The sequence below is a fragment of the Aulonocara stuartgranti genome (genome assembly GCF_965226115.1).
Source record: "Aulonocara stuartgranti genome assembly, chromosome: 4".
Classification (NCBI taxonomy): Eukaryota; Metazoa; Chordata; class Actinopteri; order Cichliformes; family Cichlidae; genus Aulonocara; species Aulonocara stuartgranti.
The window spans coordinates 32,750,361-32,773,329 of NC_138942.1; the positions used below are offsets into that span (position 1 = coordinate 32,750,361).

Genomic DNA, 22,969 nt, shown 5'->3' on the forward strand with positions numbered 1-22,969 from the left:
TTATTCTTCAGTGATCCTCCCAAAGCCCAGCATCTCTAAGAGGCCAGCTGGAGAGTTGACCTGGGGTCAAGACGTTAGCATCACTTGTTCAATCTCAACTCAGCATTTAGGTGGAACATTCACTCTGCAGCAGACCTCAGGCTCATTCAGGAAAAGCCAAACATCGAGTACAAACTCTGCTACCTTTAATATCCCTCAAGTGACCTTCAGTAATGAGGGATCGTACCAGTGTCAGTATCAGACAAGAGTTTCAGGTCGAGAATTCAGATCCCCTCAAAGTGATTCAATCAGACTCTCTGTTACAGGTAAGGAGGAACTTTAGTTGGTCTTTTTCTTTTCATCATCTCAAATAGATTAATTAAAACAACAACAATTTGAAATATAGAGCTAAACCTCAGAAAGCCAAATATGTGTTTTTGTGTTTTGTATTTCAGTGATCCTCCCCAAGCCCAGCATCTCCATGATTCCTGTGGGGAATGTGACCTGGGGCCAAGACGTTAGCATCACTTGTTCAATCTCCACTCAGCATTTAGGTGGAACATTCACTCTGCAGCAGACCTCAGGCTCATTCAGGAAAAGCCAAACATCGAGTACAAACTCTGTTACCTTCAACATTGCTCAAGTGACCTTCAGTAATGAGGGATCGTACCAGTGTCAGTATCAGACAAGAGTTTCAAGTCGAGACTTCAGATCCCCACAGAGTGACCCTGTCAGAGTTTCTGTTACTGGTAAGAGACAAAGATATTTCCTTTTTTGTTACCTTTAAATAAACGTTCAATTGAAAGCAAGCTAAAACATAAACTCATACCTTTCCTGAAAGGAAACACTCACTAATTTATTTATTTATTCTTCAGTGATCCTCCCAAAGCCCACCATCTCCAAGAGTCCAGTTGGAGTGTTGACCTGGGGTCAAGATGTTAGCATCACTTGTTCAATCTCAACTCAGCATTTAGGTGGAACATTCACTCTGCAGCAGAGCTCAGGCTCATTCAGGAAAAGCCAAACATCGAGTACAAACTCTGCTACCTTTAATATCCCTCAAGTGACCTTCAGTAATGAGGGATCGTACCAGTGTCAGTATCAGACAAGGATTTCAAGCAGAGACTTCAGCTCCCCTCAAAGTGATTCTGTTAGAATCTCTGCTACTGGTAAGAACTGAAATGTGAAATTTTCTATTTGGGCAGACTGCTGATGAAATGTTAAAGAAGTTGTAAGTCAGCTTCTATCAGCCTACAAGACTATAAGTGCACTTGATCAGCAGAGTGAAGCTGACCCCCCACCCACTTGAAACGTAAAGGCAAATAGGCGGAGCGGTTAGTGCTACGTTTGTGCAGATTTGTGCAGGTAAAATTAGCGTTTGTGCTGCTACGGTTTCCGAGATATTAAACTTTATTTTATAGGTCATTCAAAGGTCACCATCCCCCCAGACTGCTCCAAAACGGGCCAAAATGGTCTACTTTTTTAGTGCTACGTTTGTGCTGGTTTGTGCAGGTAAAATTTGCGTTTGTGCTGCTTCTGTTTTAAAGATATTAATGAAAATGTAAAGGTCAACCAGCCCCCCCACATTACCCAAATCCAACAAAAGTGGTATCAAACGTTTGTGCTATGTTTGTGCTGGTTTGTGCTGCAAAGATTTTCGTTTGTGCTGCTATCATTTTAAAGATATTAATAACAATTTCTAGAGGTCATCAGAGGTCAACCAGCCCCCCCACATTAATTAAATCAAACAAAATGGGTGTCAATCAACTGTGCTATGTTTGTGCTGGTTTGTGCTGCTAAAATTTTCGTTTGTGCTGCTTCTGTTTTAAAGATATTAATGAAAATGTAAAGGTCAAAAGGTCAACCAGCCCCCCCACATTACCCAAATCCAACAAAAGTGGTATCAAACGTTTGTGCTACGTTTGTGCTGGTTTGTGCTGCAGAAATTTTTGTTTGTGCCATTATTTTAAAGATATTAACAAAAATTTCTAGAGGTCAACCAGCCCCCCCATATTAATGGAATCAAACAAAATGGATGTCAAACGTTTGTGCTGGTTTGTGCTGCAAAAATGTTTGTTTGTGCTGCTAACATTTTAAAATGTTTAATAAAATAACATCTTGATGCGTGCTTAATCATCCAGGTAAGTAAATCCCAAAAGGTTGATTCTGTTCATCTGGACATTTTCAGTTGGAGAAATGTTTCGTCACTCATCCAAGTGACTTCTTCAGTCTCAGCTGACTGTAGGTTTCCCCAACCATATAAACAGTACATTTGCATAGTGAAGAAAACTAGCGCCACTGAATGAACAATGTGCCGGGGGGTTAATTCCATGATTGTTAGTATGCAAATTCTTATGACCATTGATCAATGACAACTAATCAAAGCCTATTGATCAATGGCCATGAGTACCATTCACAGAAAGTGGGGAATGGCTACAATCACAGCATTGTAGGATGGCGAAAGATGTACCCTTGGGCCCCCCTTCTCGATCCAGAGATGGTCAGCATCCTGACAGCCCGATGGACGAAGCTGTCTCTCAGTCTGCTGGTTCTGCCCCGGAGGCTCTTCAGTATCCTTCCTGATGGCAGCAAACTGAAGACGCTGTTGAAGGGATGAGTGGAGTCACCTGTAATGGAGACGACCTTCCAGATGAGGCAGGTGCAGTAGATCTCCTGGGGAGGGAGGCAAGAGAGGTCCCCACAATGCTCTCGGCTGCTCTCACTACCCGTTGTCATTTTTTCCTGCAGAACCCAATGCAGGAGTCATACCACACAGTGATGCAGCTGGTGAGGATACTCTCAACTGTGCCTCTGTAAAAGGTGCTCATAATGGGGGTTGAATCTCTTGTGCTTCTCAGTTTGCAGAGGAAGTAGAGTCACTGTTGGTCTTCTCCACATTCAGGGACAGGTTGTTGTTGCTGTACCACTCTGCCAGATGGTTAACTTCACCCCTGTAGTAGATCTCGTCGTGGGTCAGCAGAATGAAGAGAAGGGAGCTCAACACACATCCTTGGGTAGCCCCCGTATTCCGTGTTCTTGGGCTGGAGGTGTTGCTGTTGACCCGTACTGTCTGCTGTCTTCCTGTCAAGAAATCTAGCAGCCCGTTATACAGCAAGGTGCTGATCCCCAGCAGATCCAGTTTGTGAATGAGTTGCTGGGGAATGATGGTGTTGAATGCTGAACTGAAGTCTATGAACAGCACTCTGACATATGAGTCTCTAGTGTTCAGATGTGTGAGGGCTGAGTGAGGGGCAGTTGAAATTCCATCATCGGTTGAGCGTTTTGACCGGTATGCGAACTGAAATGGATCCAGGTTGGGGGAAAGCAATAATTTGATTTGATGCATGACTAACCGTTCAAAGCACTTAACTTAATAATGATGGAGGTGAGTTTGACAGGACGGTAGTCCTTAAAGCAGGAGATAGATGACTTCTTGGGTTCAGTAATGATGGTGGAGGGATCTCCACACACTGTCTGGGGATTGTGTCACCACGGTCTGTAGAGTGGGCTTGTAGTCTGTGATGGTTTGTATTCCTTGCCACTGCCTCCAAGTATCTCTGCTGTCGCTGAAGCTTTGCTGTAGCTGATGCCACGTGACAGGTTTGCCCTTGCTGTTCTTAGACTCACCTAATTCCCGGCTCTGAAGGCTTGCATTTTTCAACTTTAGGAGCATTTAAACCTGACCTGTGAGCCATGGTTTCTGATTGGCCCAGACAGTGATAGTCCTGGTCTCTGTGACATCATCGATGCATTTTGGGATGTAGGCAGTGACAGTTTCTGTATATTCCTGAAAGTCTGTGGTGTTGTCGTGTGTGGCGGCCTGTGGTGGAAAAGCAGTGCCTCTGAGGACCCTTCTGGCCACACCTGTACCTGCTTACGAACTGGTTTGGTGACTTTGACCAGGGGCCTGTGGGAACCCATGGCACACCTAGATTTCTGCCTGTACTGACCCTTATGCAAAATAGGTGGAATTAAGACAGTTCCAAAAGCAAACACAACTGATCAGTGCTGAGAGTGGTCCTGTTGCTGAGGTTGGGATGATCCTGTAATCTCTTATGAACGACCTCCAACGCTTCTATGACTGGGATGCAAGTGAAGACAGATGTAACATCTCTCTCTCACTGTACATGTACTGTTTATAAAATTAGGGAAACATAACCTGCACAAACAAAATAATTTGCAGGACAAATGTTTGACATCAATTTTGTTCGATTTGAAGAAGGTAGGGGGGGCAACTTCACTCACGGGTGTTTATAAGGTTGGGGAAACCTGCAGTCAGCTGAGACTGAAGAAGTCACTTGGATGAGTGACGAAACATTTCTCCAACTGAAAATGTCCAGATGAACAGAATCAACCTTTTGGGATTTACTTACCTGGATGATTAAGCACGCATCAAGACATTATTTTATTAAACATTTTAAAATGTTAGCAGCACAAACAAACATTTTTGCAGCACAAACCAGCACAAACGTTTGACATCCATTTTGTTTGATCCCATTAATATGGGGGGGCTGGTTGACCTCTAGAAATTTTTGTTAATATCTTTAAAATAATGGCACAAACAAAAATTTCTGCAGCACAAACCAGCACAAACGTAGCACAAACGTTTGATACCACTTTTGTTGGATTTGGGTAATGTGGGGGGGCTGGTTGACCTTTTGACCTTTACATTTTCATTAATATCTTTAAAACAGAAGCAGCACAAACGAAAATTTTAGCAGCACAAACCAGCACAAACGTAGCACAGTTGATTGATACCCATTTTGTTTGATTTAATTAATGTGGGGGGGCTGGTTGACCTCTGATGACCTCTAGAAATTGTTATTAATATCTTTAAAATGATAGCAGCACAAACGAAAATCTTTGCAGCACAAACCAGCACAAACGTTTGATACCACTTTTGTTGGATTTGGGTAATGTGGGGGGGCTGGTTGACCTTTACATTTTCATTAATATCTTTAAAACAGAAGCAGCACAAACGCAAATTTTACCTGCACAAACCAGCACAAACGTAGCACTAAAAAAGTAGACCATTTTGGCCCGTTTTGGAGCAGTCTGGGGGGATGGTGACCTTTGAATGACCTATAAAATAAAGTTTAATATCTCGGAAACCGTAGCAGCACAAACGCTAATTTTACCTGCACAAATCTGCACAAACGTAGCACTAACCGCTCCGCCTATTTGCCTTTACGTTTCAAGTGGGTGGGGGGTCAGCTTCACTCTGCTCACTTGATCCACTCATTTGTCAGAATGATTTGCAAGGTTTCAATTAGTTGGATTTTCTGAAAGAAAACAATAGCATGGAATTTGGCTAAATACAGGGTAAATTTACATTTAGTAACATTGGCTGGACAGTCGAAAGGGAAAATATATTTTCCAATCATTGTTTCAATGTGTATTCATGTAGTTCACAAAGGCAATGAAAGAAGCTAGGAAGATATCACTTTTCTCACAGACCACTATTCGGTTATTTCTCAGTGATCCTCCCCAAGCCCAGCATCTCCATGATTCCTGTGGGGAATGTGACCTGGGGCCAAGACGTTAGCATCACTTGTTCAATCTCCACTCAGCATTTAGGTGGAACATTCACTCTGCAGCAGACCTCAGGCTCATTCAGGAAGAGCCAAACATCGAGTACAAACTCTGTTACCTTTAATATCCCTCAAGTAGGGCTGCCACAAACGATTATTTTGATAGTCGACTAGTCACCGATTATTTTTGCGATTAGTCGACTAATCAGATCATCATCCATTGGACGTAAAACTACAGCTTATTGCACCAGCAGCATCTGCTCTTATATAACTATCATTAGCTTACAGCTTTAAGTGTTTAAGGTCTGTGCTAACTAAAAATAAAGACAAGATGATAGTTTATTAAATTTTAATGAAATTTGCAGATTGTTTCGGTGAAGTTTAATAAACTCCTTGCTATCTAAAATATAACAGGACACTGGAGTATATTCTGGAGCATCTCACACTTCTGATAATCAGTTGTCTGCTTGACGTTTATTCAGCTGTGTAAAAACTATAACTTTAATCTCAGACGAACTGATTTACTCAGGAACAAATAAAATACAAAAAAAAAAAAAAAGCCAAACAATAACATTTTAAGTTATCTAAGTGACTCATATATATTTAACCTGAGTAGCGAAAGACGGCGGTGGGTTTGAAAACGATTTGCGGGGAGTCCGGTGTTCTCACGGCGCTAGTGAGCCTAGCCCCCGGCTCGCTAACGAGCTAGTGGGTAACAGATGTCTCCGAAAACGTCGGAGCGCTTTTGAAAATATGTGGTGTCCTGATAAACTGAGCAGATATTTGAGGTTTACACAGCTACATTCTCACCTGAAAATATGTTAAACGTTTATTTTGTGACCCAGAAAGAATAATAAGAGTAATATTAAAACTAACTAGCTGCCGCCATTGTTGGAAACTGCGCTGGGACACAACTGCTTCTTCTTCTTCTTCGGGGTTTAACGGTAGCTGACATCCTTGTACATGCAATGCTGCCATCTTCTGTTTCAGTCCGTTATTAAACTCTTAAATCCTGCCACTTATTCCTGCGTCTTTTGTGATCTTACAAAGCTTCAAACGACGCGTCGACTATTAAATCAGTCGTCGACGATTTTGATAGTCGACGTAATCGTGGCAGCCCTACCCTCAAGTGACCTTCAGTAATGAGGGATCGTACCAGTGTCAGTATCAGACAAGAGTATCAAGTCGAGACTTCAGATCCCTACAAAGTGATTCCGTCGGAGTTTCTGTTACTGGTAAAAATTGAAATGTAAAATTTTCGGCTGATTGCTGATGAAATGTTAAAGAACTGTAAGTCTCCATTTCTCAACCGAAAGTTATCCTTTCAGCCTCTGTGCCACTGTCACCTTAATTGAAATGGAATTGAGTTGACAGGAAGCTAAAGTGAAATGAAACTCATACCTTTTCTAAGATGAAACACCCACTATGTTATTTATTTATTTTTCAGTGATCCTCCCAAATCCCACCATCACATCAAACACTGGTGGTGCAGTAACCTGGGGTCAAGATGTTAGCATCACCTGTTCAATCTCAACTCAGCATTTAGGTGGAACATTCACTCTGCAGCAGAGCTCAGGCTCATTCAGGAAAACCCAAACATCAAGCACAAACTCTGCTGTCTTCAGAATCCCTGAAGTGAATTTCAATAATGAGGGATTGTATCAGTGCCAGTATCAGACAAGGGTTTCAGGGCGAGAATTCAGCTCCCCTCAAAGCAGTTCTGTCAGAATATCTGTTACATGTAAGAAAAAAGATTTGCCTATTATGATTTATCATTTATGTGGATGAATACTGAAATTCAATTTAGTGAGTTATTCCTCACCAAAAAGAAAATAAACTAATAATGTGTTATATTTCTTCAGTGATCCTCCCAAAGCCCAGTGTCTTCGTGATGCCTGTGGGGAAGGTGACTTGGGGACATCGCGTTAGCATCACTTGTTCAATCTCTACTCAGCATTTAGGTGGAACATTCACTCTGCAGCAGAGCTCAGGCTCATTCAGGAAAAGCCAAACATCGAGTACAAACTCTGCGTCCTTCAACATCACTGAAGTGAACTTCAGTAATGAGGGATCGTACCAGTGTCAGTATCAGACAAGAGTATCAAGTCAAGACTTCAGCTCTCCAAAAAGTGACCCTGTCGGATTGTCTGTTGCTGGTAAGAGAAACCTATTTTCTTTAACTCAAAATGAAAGTTGAGATGTTAAGTAAGATACGTAATTCCATAAACCTTTTCTTTACTGTTACAGAAGAAATCTGATTAGCAACCTTAACGGTGACTTTAGCAAAGATGGCAAGTTAAAAATACAAAAACAACATCATCAGTAGATTATGCTGATGAGATAGAGCAAAATACTTGAGTTTCCAGACTCTGAGAAAGAACTTTAGTTAAATTGCTGGGGTTTTCTCAGTTGTATTATTGAGTGTCTACCTTACAATATACCGGTAAAGCGCCTTGAGGCACAGTATAAATAAAGCCTAATTGAATGGCTAGATAAAGCTGGGTATTATGTGCATAGCATTGACAATGTATGCTATGTCTTGTAATGATACCACGTAAGTGAAGCATGTATAATGCAAACAGAATTTGTCCTAGCAAGTGTAACCCCCCTCAGTCTCTATTTCCGGTGCTGTATGAGTAAAACTCTCTGGACTCGAGATGGGTAGGGCTCAGGCGTGGTTTATTCCCCTTTTTGTGGGTCTCTGCAATAACATGGGACTAGGGCTGCTCAATTAATCGAATTTTAATCACGATTACGATCTGGGCTTTCAACGATCATTAAAAATGACTGAGCCGATTATTAGCCCCTCCCTCATTTATCCGCGACACCTTAAAGGCCGGTCCGTGAAAATATTGTCGGGCATAAACCGGTCCGTGGCGCAAAAAAGGTTGGAGACCGCTGATTAAGAGGACCCGAGGGAAGCTCGGAAAGCTAAGCAGAAGTTATTTGGAGAGTGACTGCCGTTGGTTGAAAAGAGAGTTAAAAAAACAAACTTCAGTGGTGTTGCACACTATTTTATATTATTTTTTTAAAGTCATTGTTAACCCTTTAAAGCCGGTCAGAGCAGCACGCTCCGTTTTGTGTAACTATTGTTAAATCCCTGTAGAACCTGAACCGTGTAAGCTAGCGCAATAATTTGTTTTGCATATGAAACCGGAGGAGTTGTACTTACATCTTATGCCATCAGCTTGTCCTCGGTCACGGTTTCGTTCCACATATAGCTTTGCAAAAATTGCATAAAAAGCGCTTGCAGGAACAAAAACATAATATTCCAGAAACACGCTTTGCCGTTCCTATCAGCTGTTCGTAACACTTCCCACAGTGAAATGATGCACATGCTGTTTTCTTTGCAAATTTGCATCATAGGATTGTTTTTTGTTTTTCCTGCAGTATATAAAAATTGCTGTATCTCCAAAATAAAACTATGAAGACACTCAAAATAAATTTCCTGTGATGGGAAACTATTTTTTGCAACTTTATTGTATTTAAAGTTTTGAGGGATAAGCCTCTTAAATTTCTCCAAGTAGAAATATATGTAAACAAAACAAAAGCGATTTTCAATTTTTTTTGTAGTTTATTGCACTTTTTTGCAATTTATGTAATTACTATGGACTTAATGCATACATATTATTAAAATATGGGCTATAACAGTTGTATTGATGTATAGCAACTTGAAATGCTCCCACAAATGGCACTACAGCATGTAAAAAAAATAATATAAGCTCTGGTGGACTTGGTTCTATAGTAGGTCTTAAAGGGTTAAATAAATATCGTCAAATAATCGTGATCTCAATTTCAGTGAAAATAATCGTGATTATCATTTTTGCCATAATCGAGCAGCCCTACATGGGACATGAATAACAATGGGTTTCCAGCAACAGGATTCCGCCCAAACACAGCAAAAGCTTCATTGCTACTAACGGATAAGCTAATGATCGTATAGTGGAACTCTCAGTTTTCTTAAAATAAATAAAAAACAAATATTGATTGAAAAATAAAATGGCAACAAAACTTATCACGGAAAATAAAATAGAAACATTACTGCATTGTGGTTTAGGTAACAAAAGAGAAATTAATTCACTTAAATGCACATTCATGTAAATATAAATAAACTTCCAGACCAAAGCCAAAATTTCCTTTCATGTACAATAGTAAATGGAACAATGCTGCCATCTACTGGGCAAAACTTAATAAGCAGTATTTCTTGAACAGAATTAGCCTGCAGCTCAACCAAATACATGTTTCAAATACACATACCTGCAATAACATGGGACATGAATAACCATGGGTTTCCAGCAACAGGATTCCGCCCAAACTATCAAGAGAAGTTTCAAAATTATTAGACACGACAGTCTCCTCTAGCTGTTAGCTGCTAGCTCAGCGTGTCCATTTTTCCTACCGTCTAACCCATAATTGCAAAACAAGGTCATAAAACTGAAATCTACTCAGATGCTACTGTATGGGCAGTTCATGCTGTTAATGCACTGTCATGTTAACTTCAATGAGGATTTTCAAATATGTTTTAAACTCATGTTCAGTCAGGGCGGACTGAGGAAGAACTTACCACAGCAAAAGCTTCATTGCTACTAACTAGCTTAGGGAAAGCCCGTTTACCAGTAGCAGACTTCCGCTGCGGATTTTCAAAATAAAAGTTTCAAAATAAACCCATGGTTGCGATCCCAAGTTTAACAGGAATTTAACAACAACAAAACCATATTCATTCTTTTACATCGTTACACAAGGAACAATCTGGAACTCCATAATTAAACTTAGTGTTTGAAGAAGACTGTCCATTTACATGAACAAACTGGAATCTATTAATCAGATATAATGCAAACTACTGCATTGCAGTACCTTTATTTCGTATAGCATGCTCTAAGCATTGTATTGGAGATTATATATCGGAATTTCAGGAGCAGGATGTTACCTCGAAACCAGAGGTGAGTAGTAACGAGCTACATTTACTCCGTTACATTTACTTGAGTAAGTTTTGTTCTGAAAAAAACATTGTGTGTATTTTTTATCATAACTCTGGTTTTACGTGGCCCATCGACACAATTCCAAAAACTGGTATGTAGTTTGAAGTCCGCACTTTCGACCCAAGTTGAAATGGAGACTCTGACTCGCTGCATCTTGTAGCTGTGTCGTCTTAAATCGGTCGTATGATTTTGACGCGCCGGCGCGTCCGGTGACCCCACACAGCAAATCCAGCATGTCCAAATTAACACTGTCAGATTTGATTTCAACACTATTAAAGTGTCTATATGGGTCCACACCAGAGAGTGTTAATTTAACTCTTTTTGGAGAGTTGGTACGTTAACTCTGATTTAGTGTTAAACACCAAATCTGTCTGGAGTTGATAATTTAACACTTGGTGTTAAGAGTTTATATATTAACTCTCAAAGAGTATTTTAGTTTAACTACGTAAGAGTTATCTTCTAATTCATTCTAAATAGCGGGAATTTTACTGTTCTGAACTAGAAATTTCTTTTGGAAATAAACATTTACTAAAAAGATGCAATGGTTTTTGAAAAACATTTATTCTGAACTGTGCACCACAATTTCAAAACATTTTCTGAAAGATGTAACAGTGTACATGTTCTCACTTTCATTAGAATTTTGTTTATCAAAAGGTCTGACATGGTAAATGCAAATAACAGCATTCTCATCACTTATTTCTTCAATACAATATGCATGTCCTTCATTCATCCCTTTGTGGAACTTCAACGCACTTCTGCTCTCCCCCATATTCCATCTTCACAAGCATATCCTGTGCGGAAATTGAATAAAAATTAGTTGACACTAATTAATGGCACAAATAATCCAGTAAACAATTGCAGCACAGTAAAAAAAAAAAAAAGGAATCCTCTTTGAGCCATTACTTGTGTAAAGTATTTTCCCAAAAGACAAGGACACAGGCAACAGGTAATACTGAACTAAATGTAAAACCTCAACCTTTTTCATTTTTACCTAAACCGTGTGCACAAAACTCTGGAGGGATCTAAATGCTACCGTAGAATCCAGTCAGGACGTCTGCTACTGCTGTTTGCTCGTTTTTTTTTTTTATTTTTATGGGCGATCGTTTTCAGGCTTCAAGTAGCACCATTATACCAACATTTCACACTCTAGACATTGTTTTAGGTGTATTTGACCAAAAGTTTGACTGAAAATTCACATGCAAGCTTTTTTTCAAGGCTGTGGTATTTGCCCGCAAACAATACCTTTCAGCTAGCTAAAACAGAATATTATGCTATCAGCGAGCAACATGGCTAATGCCTTTCACACAGCTTTGTCTCAACTCCAAAGAGCCACAGAAGTAAAAGCTCATAATAATAATTGAAACAATCTTTGAAAAAATGACTTGCCAAGCATGGCAAACAACTCAAATATGTAGAGCAAAATGTTCTGAAACGGCTTCACTTCAGCTTCGATTGGAGCCGTGCTGGGGGCGGAGTCTGTGAATTCACTCTATTGGTGTCATAGCCCCTCTAGGAGTTCAGAGTTAAGAGGTCAAGAGTTAATGTTTCCATTGTAACACCTCCAGATTTGACATAGAAATACTCATTTTTAACATTCGATTTTAACTACTATCATTTTACACCTCAGAGTTACATTAAAAGAATGTGACTCTGCTTAGAGTAAAATTAACTCTACTTTTGCAAGAAGACTATTAACACCAAAACATTTAACACTTTTGAATTTGCTGTGCAGAGGGTTAAAGTCAGTTACAGCACTTTCAGAAAGACGTCTACTGTGATGACGTCTAATCATCACAGTTTCTATGCTATATGTTAGAACAAGATCTAAAGTGTTACTAAAGCGGTGAGTGGGTTCTTTTAGATTTTGAGCAAAGCCTAATAAAAGAATAAATGCCATGTTGAGGCTGTCATTTTTAGCCTGTACATGGATGTTAAAATCAGCCACAATCCTTTTTTTATCTGAATTGAGCAATAAATCAGATAAAACGTCTGACGTCTGTGTAAGGTCCAGGTGGACGATAGATGATAACAAATAAGACTGGTTTTTGAGTTTTCCAATTAGGGTGGACAAGGCTAAGCATCACGCTTTCAAATGAATTCAAATACTCTCTGGGTCTTTGGTTGATTGATAAGCTGGTGTGGAAAATTGCTGCCATACCGCCCCTCAGCCTGTGCTTCGAGGATTCTGAAGGAGGCATTGATTCATTTAAGCTAACGTAATCAATCTGCTGCAACCAGGTTTCTGTAAGCAGTCTAAAGTGATTTGTTGATCAATTATTCATTCCTTTACCAACAAGGACTTGGATGAGAGAGACCTAATTTTTAATAATCTGCATTTCACTATTCTACTCTTTGGTGTGAAAGTGGATATTGCATTATTCTTTCTTTGTGATTTTTCATGTTTAAGTGATTTTTTTCCCGATTTTTAGTTTGTTTTAAGACACAGTCTCTAAGGGGATGGCCGCCGGGATGATTTTAGGGAGACAACAGGAGGAGAGAAGTTGCAGAGGCATATTTAACTGCAACTCTGCTTCTCTGGATAGTCACATTTTGTGGGGTTTGGCCAAACAAATCGGCCAAATTTCCATGAGATGAGAGAGCTGCTCCATTCGAAGTGGGATGGATGTCATCTCTCCTGACAAAACAGGGTTAGGGTTAAAAATCCTCCAGTACGTTTGCATAAAAAATATGGTAGTGCTATACTAATATGATAATAAAAGCATTTTTAAAAAGCTCTATTTTCTGTTGTCTATAATGTAGAGGGTAACTTTTCCTCCACAACTAAACAGGAAAATCAGTAGAGTGAAGGGTTAAAGCAGGATTCGCCAGTGCAAATGGTGGCGAAACCCTAAGATCAGTTGTAGTGGCTCAGCGTGAGGAAAAGAATCATAACTCATAATAACTGAATAATAATTAACGTGAGGTCCAGTAGATTTTCTTAATGTGGAGGCAGCTCTTTGTGGATTTGCACAACTGCATTCAAAAAGATTTGAGCAGATCTTTCACATCTACCTTACAATATAAAGCGCCTTGTTGTTGTGATTTGGTGCTGTATAAATAAATTGAAAATGAAAATTGAAATTGAATACAATCTCTTTCCTAAACTAACCGTATACTGTATACAATTGGTGCAAAGGTCGAATTTAGTGAATTGATCTATGCATCATCAGCTTTAATGCAGATTAATTTCCTTTACTTCATGTAACCTAACACTAACCATGAGCACCACAGCCACTGTGCACAAGCCCAAGACAGTACAACAAGCTGACCTGTTTATCCCGGACAAAACTACCCAATATTTTTATGCAACATTGAAATAACACAAAGTTAGTAGAGCTTAATTTATTTTGCAGGATGTTTCACAATAAAACGTTTTTTTTAATCAAAACACATCATGTACAAATCCCATATGTAATTCGACTTATGATATTAAATGTAATCTTAAATTTGCAGTTAATTTAGTGTCACAGTCCTTACCTTTTGTGTCTCTGTTGATCTTGAGCTGATAGAAATGTTACATTTGGAATTACCTGCCAATTAAAAAACATTACTTCCAAAGTGCTTGCTCCTCTTCTTCAGGACTAGCTGCTGAAGTACCGTGACTTAACTTGTGTAATTTACAGGCACCTGCACTCATTCCAGCCCACTTTAACCCCCAAGTATAAACACTATAAAAGACACTGTTGAATATAATATGTGTTTTGAAAATGTAAGGATGAAAAGTAAAAAGTTGCCAGAAAATTAAATACTCAAGCAGAATTCCATGGTAGACTATTTTGAGAGCAGTGCTTAAAAGTGGACTTTTATGTTTTTATAGCTCCAGCTACAATAACCCCTGTTCCCTGCTGGACAATCTCACCTTGCAAAGTCTGTACATTTTGTTACAGCACTCTAATCCAACAGCATATCGATTACAAATGGCAGTGGAACTTTTCAATTAGTTTTTCCTACAGAATATAACCCAGAAATATCAGCTTCACTTCAGCTTGTTTAATAGTTTCAATGCATCTTCAGAATCCTTAATCGACCCTAAATTGTGTTTACTCTGTCTCACTTTTACCCAGTGACACTGCAGCAGCCCAGCATCTGCCTGACATCTCCTAACACTGGGCTGGTCTGGGGTCCTGAAGGTGTAGAGGTCATCAGAGGTGATGACTTTGTCTTCACCTGCTCCATTTCCTCCCACTTTCCTGGAGGGGTTTTCTCCCTCATCTTCTCGGGCTCCAACATCACAGAGACCAAGCCAGCTGTCAATAACTCAGCCTCCTTTACTTTTCCTGAAGCTGACTATGAACACCAGGGCAACTACAGCTGTGTGTATGAGGTCGTAGTTGTCTCGAGGAAATTCACCTCAACCTTCACAGCAATGAGTGTCACCATTAAGAAGGCTGGATTGAAGCTGTACTTAAGTAAGACCTATAATTGATTTGAAAATTACCCTAAAAAACAAATATATTCTCTGGGTGTCCGTTGAGCTCAGGGCATCCTCAGAAAACCATTATTATTAATGACACTGGTGGCTGTTCGGTGAAGTGCCACCTAACATGCATTTTTATGAGAACTCCCAAAACAGGGATGAGACATACACAAGGCATTCCTCACTATTATATTGCTTGGTGACATGTACTTGATGTTATACGAACCGGTGGGATTGACTGTATTGGTTAGTAACAGTTAAACATAGGGTAATAAAAAGAAAAGTTAACTTGGATGTTACGAACCAGCTAATGCTATATACATGCTGCATATCTCAGTAAAATTGAGGTAGCTAAGCTAACCTTTTGGTGATGATAAAGTTAGCAAAAATGTGATTAGCTGGCCAACTCATCAGCACCACAAAAATCTGCTTAGTTGTTACTCCATCTGCTAAAATGAATTGAAAATGGCCAGTTAAGTTACCAGACCAATCTTTGTTGGACCGTCTTTCTTCTGGCTAGTACTGACTTATCTGTTCATGGCCTTGGTTTACTTACCTTAATGTTGTTATTTACTTTTTTTTGGTCACTAGCGAAAAAAACCTGTCTCAGTCAATAATTGTGTTTTTTGCTTTTTTTTGCTTTGTCATTTGTTTTGTGCTAACAGCCAGTTGTTTGTGTTCTGTGTACTATGGTTACTCATTGTTGACCCTGAAACTACAAGAGAGTCACTTAGGCAAGGCAAATGGGAGGAAGTGTTTTAAATCATATCCTGTGGCCTGACCAATCCTTCACATAGAAATCAGTGTAGAGACTGTGAGAGGCAACTGCTGTCGGGGAAGACAAGAGAAGTTAGGATACACTCCACTCAGACAGTGGCAATATAAAACATTTAATATCTGAGAAAAACATTTCTACTGTATGTTAAATAACACAAATTTCATGTTTTTCTCATGTTTTTCTGTTGTAGTGAGTATGATCACGATCATCTCAGTCTCAGCGCCCCTATTGCTGCTTCTGCTGGTCCTGACTGTGGTCTTCCTGGTCTGCAGGAGAAGGAAACAAGCTGAGAAGTCTGAAGACCTTGTCCATTTTCAAAGTGTGTGCGCACAGAGTTACAGTACATTACAATAACAGATGAACTGAGAAAGTATTTCAATTTGCTGACGTATGATATTCTAATGTTTGTGTTGCAGTTATTTCAAACAATTACACCATTGATGGTGAGGAAGAGCCGCATTATATCAGTTTTAAGCAGAACGACACAACGAAGAAGGTGGATCAAGGACAGTGTATGAAGACAGTTGTGTGTGAAGAGGATCATGATCATGAGTGAAAAAGAAAATGAAAGGGCAGCCAACTTTTTATTTTCAGTTGGAGTAGAAGTGAAACCTGACCTGTTCAAAAACAGAATAAATACCACAGCACGATAATACTTTTAATAATTCAGTCATTATCAGCCCAAATGTGCTCTCTGTGTTGCTTAGAAAAAGATTTCTTAGTTTATAAATAATTATGAAACACTCAGCAAATACTGAGACTTAAAGTCTCAGTATTTGCATTATTAATCATTATCGCAGGTCAAGGTCATAGGCCACTGTTCTATCATAGGACTCAGTGTTTAAATGTAATGATATTTGATTATTCTTTCTAAAGGAAAATGCTAATGAGACATGTGTACCGAATATTGATAGAATTATCAAAAATACAAATTCTGAATTTTAGGCAAAAAGTGAACAACTATAAAAATAAACTTACAAATAATCAAAGAGCTGTGTACATTTTGGTATGTAACACAGTAACGCTAAATTTATTAATTATTCAGTTATTCCAGTCAAAACACAGAGGATAGTTCCAGCAAATCACACTTTACTTTTATATAACTAAGTGAGGTGAGTGGTCACACACAGTTACATTACTTACACTCGGTAGCTATCCTCAGGTTGAAGAGTGCTGAGCTCCACGTAGCTATGATCTATTTTATACTGTATTCTAATAACAAGTGATGTGTAAGTTGATGCACTTATTATAGCAAATAATAATCATTTTCATCATCATCATCATCGTTGTTGCTAAATTTAAATGTAACCTCATCATTTGTGGTTTTAATCATTGTGTCATTACTGTGCACATGGATGTTGTTCAGCTTTACTCCAAATTCAAATAAAGGCTGCTGCCAAAATATCGAAATGCTTAAATCTCATTACACACATAAAGAATTTCAACTATTTAGGAAATTATTAATAAACTAATGAAACAATTGTGTTTAGATTTCTTTTTGGCTGATAGCTTTTTTAAAGACGGGGTGGGGGGTATTATTTTCACGTTGGACTTTTTTTGCTCTAAATAAGTGTAAACTGCATTTAAAGGGTCACTTTACCCAAACCGGCTAGAAAGCAACCCGAAGATTCTAACCTTACTAATCATTTTAATTACACATAATTACACATTCGAGTAACACACAACAGGTCGTGTGTGCGTGCATATGTTTGTATGTGTCTGTGTGTGGGGACGTGTCATGTTTTCATTTTTAAGAAAGGAGAAGTTAGCAGACATTAATATGTATATCTGGTCATCTAGGATGCCCTCTGGACCCAGTGGAGGTGGTGAGTGACAGGAGAATGGCGGCTAAGCTGTCATCCCTGTTGGACAACATCTCCTGCCTCATGCAGGAGACTCTGACAGCACTGAGCAGCTCCTTCAGTGGGAGACTGCGGCACCCACGGTGTGGGACGGAGAGATTTCACAGGTCTTTTCTCCCCACTGCTGTCAGACTCCATAATAAAGACTTTGCAGCTGATCAAACCCTCACACGTGCAATAAGACTGCTATATGTGCAATTCTTGTACAACTCTTCTTCTGACGAAGTTGTACTTTTGTATTTTCTTACTCAGTTGTATATAGCATTTGTATTTCTATTTTATTCTATTGTATATAGTATTTTATTTTATTTTATTTTATTGCATTCCAGTGTTTTCTAATTTCTTCTACATAACTTTGCACTTTTGCTGTAACAAAACAAATTTCCCACCTGTGGGACTAATAAAGGTCATCTTATCTTATCTAGTGTGCAATAGCTGTTGTTTAAATACAGAGTCCCCCTCCTCTTTTCTTGTGAACAGTCCTATCCTCTCTGAGGAGCTAGCTCAACAGCCACATCCACAATGTTATTATTCTGGCACAGTGTCACGGTCCTGGGTGTTTAACCCAGCATTTGTGTTTGGACTAGGGCTGTCAATGTTAACTCATTGACGTGGATTAATCCGTCATCACGATTTACATGATTTAAATTTTAAACGCAGTTAACCCATCTGGAGTGCAGAATGACTCAAAATCACTGAAATGTCTCTGTCAAAGCATATCGGGCAGTTTGTTCATTCTGCGCTCCAGATGGGTTAAATGTACTAAGAATTTTAATTGTGTTAATCGCATTAATGTTTACAGCCCTAGTTTGGACTTTTGATTCTAGTTTGTTTGAAATTCTGAGGTCAGGATTTTGTTCCTAGTTTTGGTTTATAGTTGTTATCCCTCTGTTTATATATGTATTCTGTGTGAGCCCTGCACAGCCTGGTCCTGCTCCTTCTCCGCCACAGATCTCTGCACCTCCTAGTCCTGTTCCACCAGCACCAGGTTTCTGCACCGCCTGGTCCTGTTCTGTTCAAGGGTCCCCATTTCCACTGGTGTCAGCCTCCAGTCCTGTCAGAGTCTTCGTCTGAACTCCTCCATCTAGACTGCTGGCCACACAGCAGCCCCCTGAACTGCTAGTTTTTTGTTTTGGACTCTTATGCTACTGTTTTTCGTAATGTTGCGAGTCGTTCACATTTGTAGCTCATTCATGTTGATAACCAGGTTTTGGTGAAGATAAAACTTGCGATGGCCTGCTTAGCTTCTAGCTTTACTTGTGACCTCCTCCTAATCTCAGTAAGGGGATGATGAAACCTTCTCTCTTGTGCAGGTGCCAGATCTCTGTAGGATTGTAGTTATTATTGTCCAATTTGTAGTGAATGTTATGTGGAACTATAAGCTGCTCGGGTGTACTGTGTGCATGCAACTGCTAATGCACGCACAAAAAAGTCTGTGAATGATTCTTTAAATCAGCTGTGTTGAAGTATGGAAACATCTGAAACTGGGAGGACAGGAGCCTTGAGAACCAGAACTGCACATCCCTGCATTGAACATGGCACAGCCGTTTCATGGGGTGATTTACACTCTGTTCATAGCATGGAGCTGGCAGATAGGATAAGTAATGAGAGAAATTAGCTAGACTGCACAGTGTAGTGTAAGTGCTGCCTTATGGTAAACTTTGGTAATATTGATGTATAAAGAACAACACTGGCTGAGTCAGCTACAGTCAGCTCTCCACATTGCAATGTGTTTATTAAACCCACTTCAACTCAAGCTCACTGGGTGTGTTGCAGGTTATTGTTAGATTCTCCACAACGGGATGCATGAAAAAATACCTACATTTTTAATATAGATATGTCAACATCAGCAAACAGACATAGGTGAATGCAAATCAAAGGATAGAAAAAGTAATCCATCAGGACAGCAAGACCACATGAAAACTCATCTAAGGCTGTTACTAGTAGATACTAATATTCTGTTTTAAGCTCAGTTTCAAGCTCTTTTCACATTGTGGCAAGGCTGTCTGTGAAGGTTCTCAGTCATCCAGGTCATCGTAGTCAAAGGAGCTTGTAAAGAAAAGCGTCTGGACTTCTTTAAGTTGCTTGAAGACGTTTCACCTCTCATCCGAGAAGCTTCTTCAGTTCTAAGGTCAAATGGTGGAGAGTCCCAGATTTAAATCCAGTGGGAGTTTTCCCCGCAAAGAGGGACAAAATGATCCTCTACCTAATTGTGAGGGACCAAGCAGCCAAAGCAAAGAGGACACAAGCAAAAAATATCTTCAAAAAGGGTTTTCTTTATTTTAACCCTCAAAAAGTCCAAAATTAACAAAATTCAAAACCATACTTAACAGGCCCATAAAACAGGTCAACTAAATATAACTCTACAAAAAGTAATTTCCAAAAACTTAAACAACAAAGTGAGACACAACTTAACTCACAAACTGACCTAATTACAAAGACACATGAGGGTAGCTTTTATAATGATTTGGCCAAACCATTTGAACACAATAGGGGGGAAAACAAAAACACACACTAATATTAACTAAGCACAGAATAACCCAACTAAACCTAAAACACCCCTGCTCCTGGTAAGCCCATGGTTGGTCCTGCTGAGCAGGCATTTTGTCCCCAGAGTCCTCAGCCACGCCTTTTGCCCAGACAGGAAACAGCCACCGCCCAAACCCAGGTAACTCAAAGAAAGAGAAACATAATTAATATAACAAAACATTTTAGAAAAACCATACAATGCTACTATGTGCGCGCCTCATAATACCAGTGTTAGGTTTAACCAAATGATTAATGAAGAAAACTGCAAAGCAAACTAATAAAGTGAAAAATGGACTAATTTACCCCTGTGTGGCTGATGCCATCACACACCCCCCCTCTTCAGGACTCTCGCTGGTACAGCGAGAGAGGAAGTCGGCGGTAACGTTGTTCTTCCCAGGAATGTGCTTGATGACAAACCGGAAAGGTTGCAGAGCAAGGTACCATCTTGTGATCCTTCCGTTCTTATCCTTCATCTTTTCCATCCACTGAAGTGCACTGTGATCCGTCTCCAGGGTGAATTCTCTTCCAAGAAGGTAGTACCTGAAGGAATCAAGGGCCCACTTGATTGCAAGGGCCTCCTTTTCCACTGTTGAATATCGAACCTCTCTCGGGAACAGCTTTCGGCTGATATAAGCAACAGGATGACGTTCTCCTTCCAAACCTTGAAGTAGCACTGCTCCCAGACCCCTATGAGATGCATCCGTTTGAAGGAAAAAGTGCTCATTAAAGTCTGGACTGTACAAAACTGGTTCGCTACTCAGTGATTGACTGATGTCCTTGAAAGCTGCTATAGCCTCCTCTGTCCAGTTAATCTGATTAGGACACTTGATGCCTATCAAGTCCGTTAGTAGAGCTGCCCTGGTGGAGAATCGTGGTATGAACCGACGATAAAAGCCTGCCATGCCCAAAAAGGATCTTAGTTGCTTCCTTGTCTGTGGGAGAGGACAAGACTCAATGGCTTGGATCTTACTGACCTGAGGCTTGATCACCCCATTCCCGATCACATGGCCCAGGTACGCAGTCTCAGCAGAGGCAAAAACACACTTAGAGGGGTTCACCGTCAACCCAGCAGTGCCAAGACGGTCGAAGACAGCATGCAGATGTTCCAAGTGTTCCTCCCATGTGGTGCTGTAGATGACAATATCATCAAGATATGCAGATGCAAAATCTGAGAAACCACATAGTACTTGGTCCATTAATCTCTGAAAGGTTGCTGGAGCCCCATGCAGCCCGAATGGCATCACTGTAAATTGGAAGAGACCCCAAGGTGTTCGAAAGGCAGTCAACTTCTTTGATCGCGCCGTGAGTGGCACCTGCCAATATCCCTTGCACAGGTCAAGTGTGGTCAAGTACTTTGCCTTCCCCAGCCGTTCCAGCAAATCATCAATGCGTGGTGTGGGGTATGAATCAAACAGTGATATTGAGTTTAGGTACCTGAAGTCTATACAGAACCTCATGCTTTCATCCTTCTTTGGCACCAGGACCACTGGATTACACCACTCACTCTTTGATGGCTCAATGATCCCCAAGGACAACATGAGGTCGACTTCCTTCTTCAGGGATATTAGCAGACGTTCAGGGATCCTGTAGCTCAAACGCTTTACTGCGACGCCCTCTTTAATGACAATGTCATGCTCAACAATATCTGTTCGGCCAGGATTCACTTGAAGCACCTCAGAGTTGCATGCAGCTCTCACCTGAAGCTGTTTATCATCTGGCAGATGACTAAGGTCAAAATCTACCACATCAGCAGAAGGCAAGTATTGCTCACCAACCTCTTCTTCCTCTGGCACACCCCTTATGAGCATCACCTCTGCTGTCTTTTCAGGGCGCTGCGCCCATTCCTTCAATAGATTTATGTGCAGAACCCTGCTGGAGCGTGGCTTTCCAGGGATGAACACTTGGTAAGTAGTGGACCCCAATTTCTTCTGAACCTCAAAGGGCCCTTGCCACTTAGCCAATAGCTTGTTGTTGTCAGTGGGGAGGAGCACCAACACCTTTTGTCCAGGACTAAAAGACCTCTGATGAGCTGCTCGGTCATACCAAAACTTCTGCTGGATTTTGGTCATATTTGACTGAGCAAGCTCACTCATTTTCTGCAGTCGCTCCCTCATCTGCACAACATAGGAAACAATGTTAACAGAGTCCATCTTTTCCTTGCCTCCCTCCCAGATGTTTCTTAGGAGGGCTAGAGGTCCTTGTACCTCATACCCATACAAAAGTTCGAACGGAGAGAAACCAGTGGAGGCTTGTGGCACTTCCCTGTAGGCAAAGAGAAGATAAGGAAGCCACTGATCCCAATCAGCACCATTCTTATCTACCACCTTCCGGAGCATCTGCTTCAGAGTCTGATTGAACCGTTCTGTTAGCCCATCAGTCTGAGGATGGTATGGGGTGGTCCTCAGGCTTCTAATGCCCAGCAGCTTGTACACCTGTTTTAGTAAGTTGGACATAAAGTTACTCCCCTGATCAGTCAGTATTTCCTGTGGGAACCCTACTCTTGCGAAGAGCTGTACAAGGCAGAAAGCTACTGATTTTGCCTTGATGGATTTCAGTGGGAAGACCTCTGGATATTTAGTTGCGTAATCAGTGATTACAAGCATATAGCGATTCCCTGACTTACTCTTCTCAACAGGTCCAACAATATCCATTCCGAGGCGCTCAAATGGGGTACCAATAATAGGCAGTGGTTGGAGTGGAGCTTTGGAAGGGACTTTGGAGGATGTCATCTGGCACTGAGGACAGCTCTTACAGAAGTAGGCTACATCTCCATGGAGGCCAGGCCAGAAAAAATGTTGTTTAATACGAGCTGTGGTTTTGTGCTTACCAAGGTGACCAGACCAGGGAATAGAGTGTCCCAAATTAAGCACAGTTTCTCTAACCTCTTGGGGGAC

At 40.4% G+C, this 22,969-nt stretch overlaps 1 protein-coding gene across 1 annotated transcript in view; it reads left to right on the forward strand.

The window, feature by feature from the left end:
• The window catches only part of LOC309704720 (uncharacterized protein), a 28,980-nt gene extending 11,595 nt beyond the window's left edge, over positions 1-17,385 (forward strand). Inside the window, exons 18-23 of the mRNA XM_082530132.1 lie at positions 12-305; positions 435-728; positions 855-1,148; positions 14,554-14,898; positions 15,875-16,003; positions 16,101-17,385. Of these exons, the coding sequence (XP_082386258.1) occupies positions 12-305; positions 435-728; positions 855-1,148; positions 14,554-14,898; positions 15,875-16,003; positions 16,101-16,240 (1,496 nt within the window). The 3' untranslated portion in view covers positions 16,241-17,385. The remainder of the gene's footprint in view (positions 1-11; positions 306-434; positions 729-854; positions 1,149-14,553; positions 14,899-15,874; positions 16,004-16,100) is intronic.
• Positions 17,386-22,969: the final 5,584 nt, after the last annotated feature.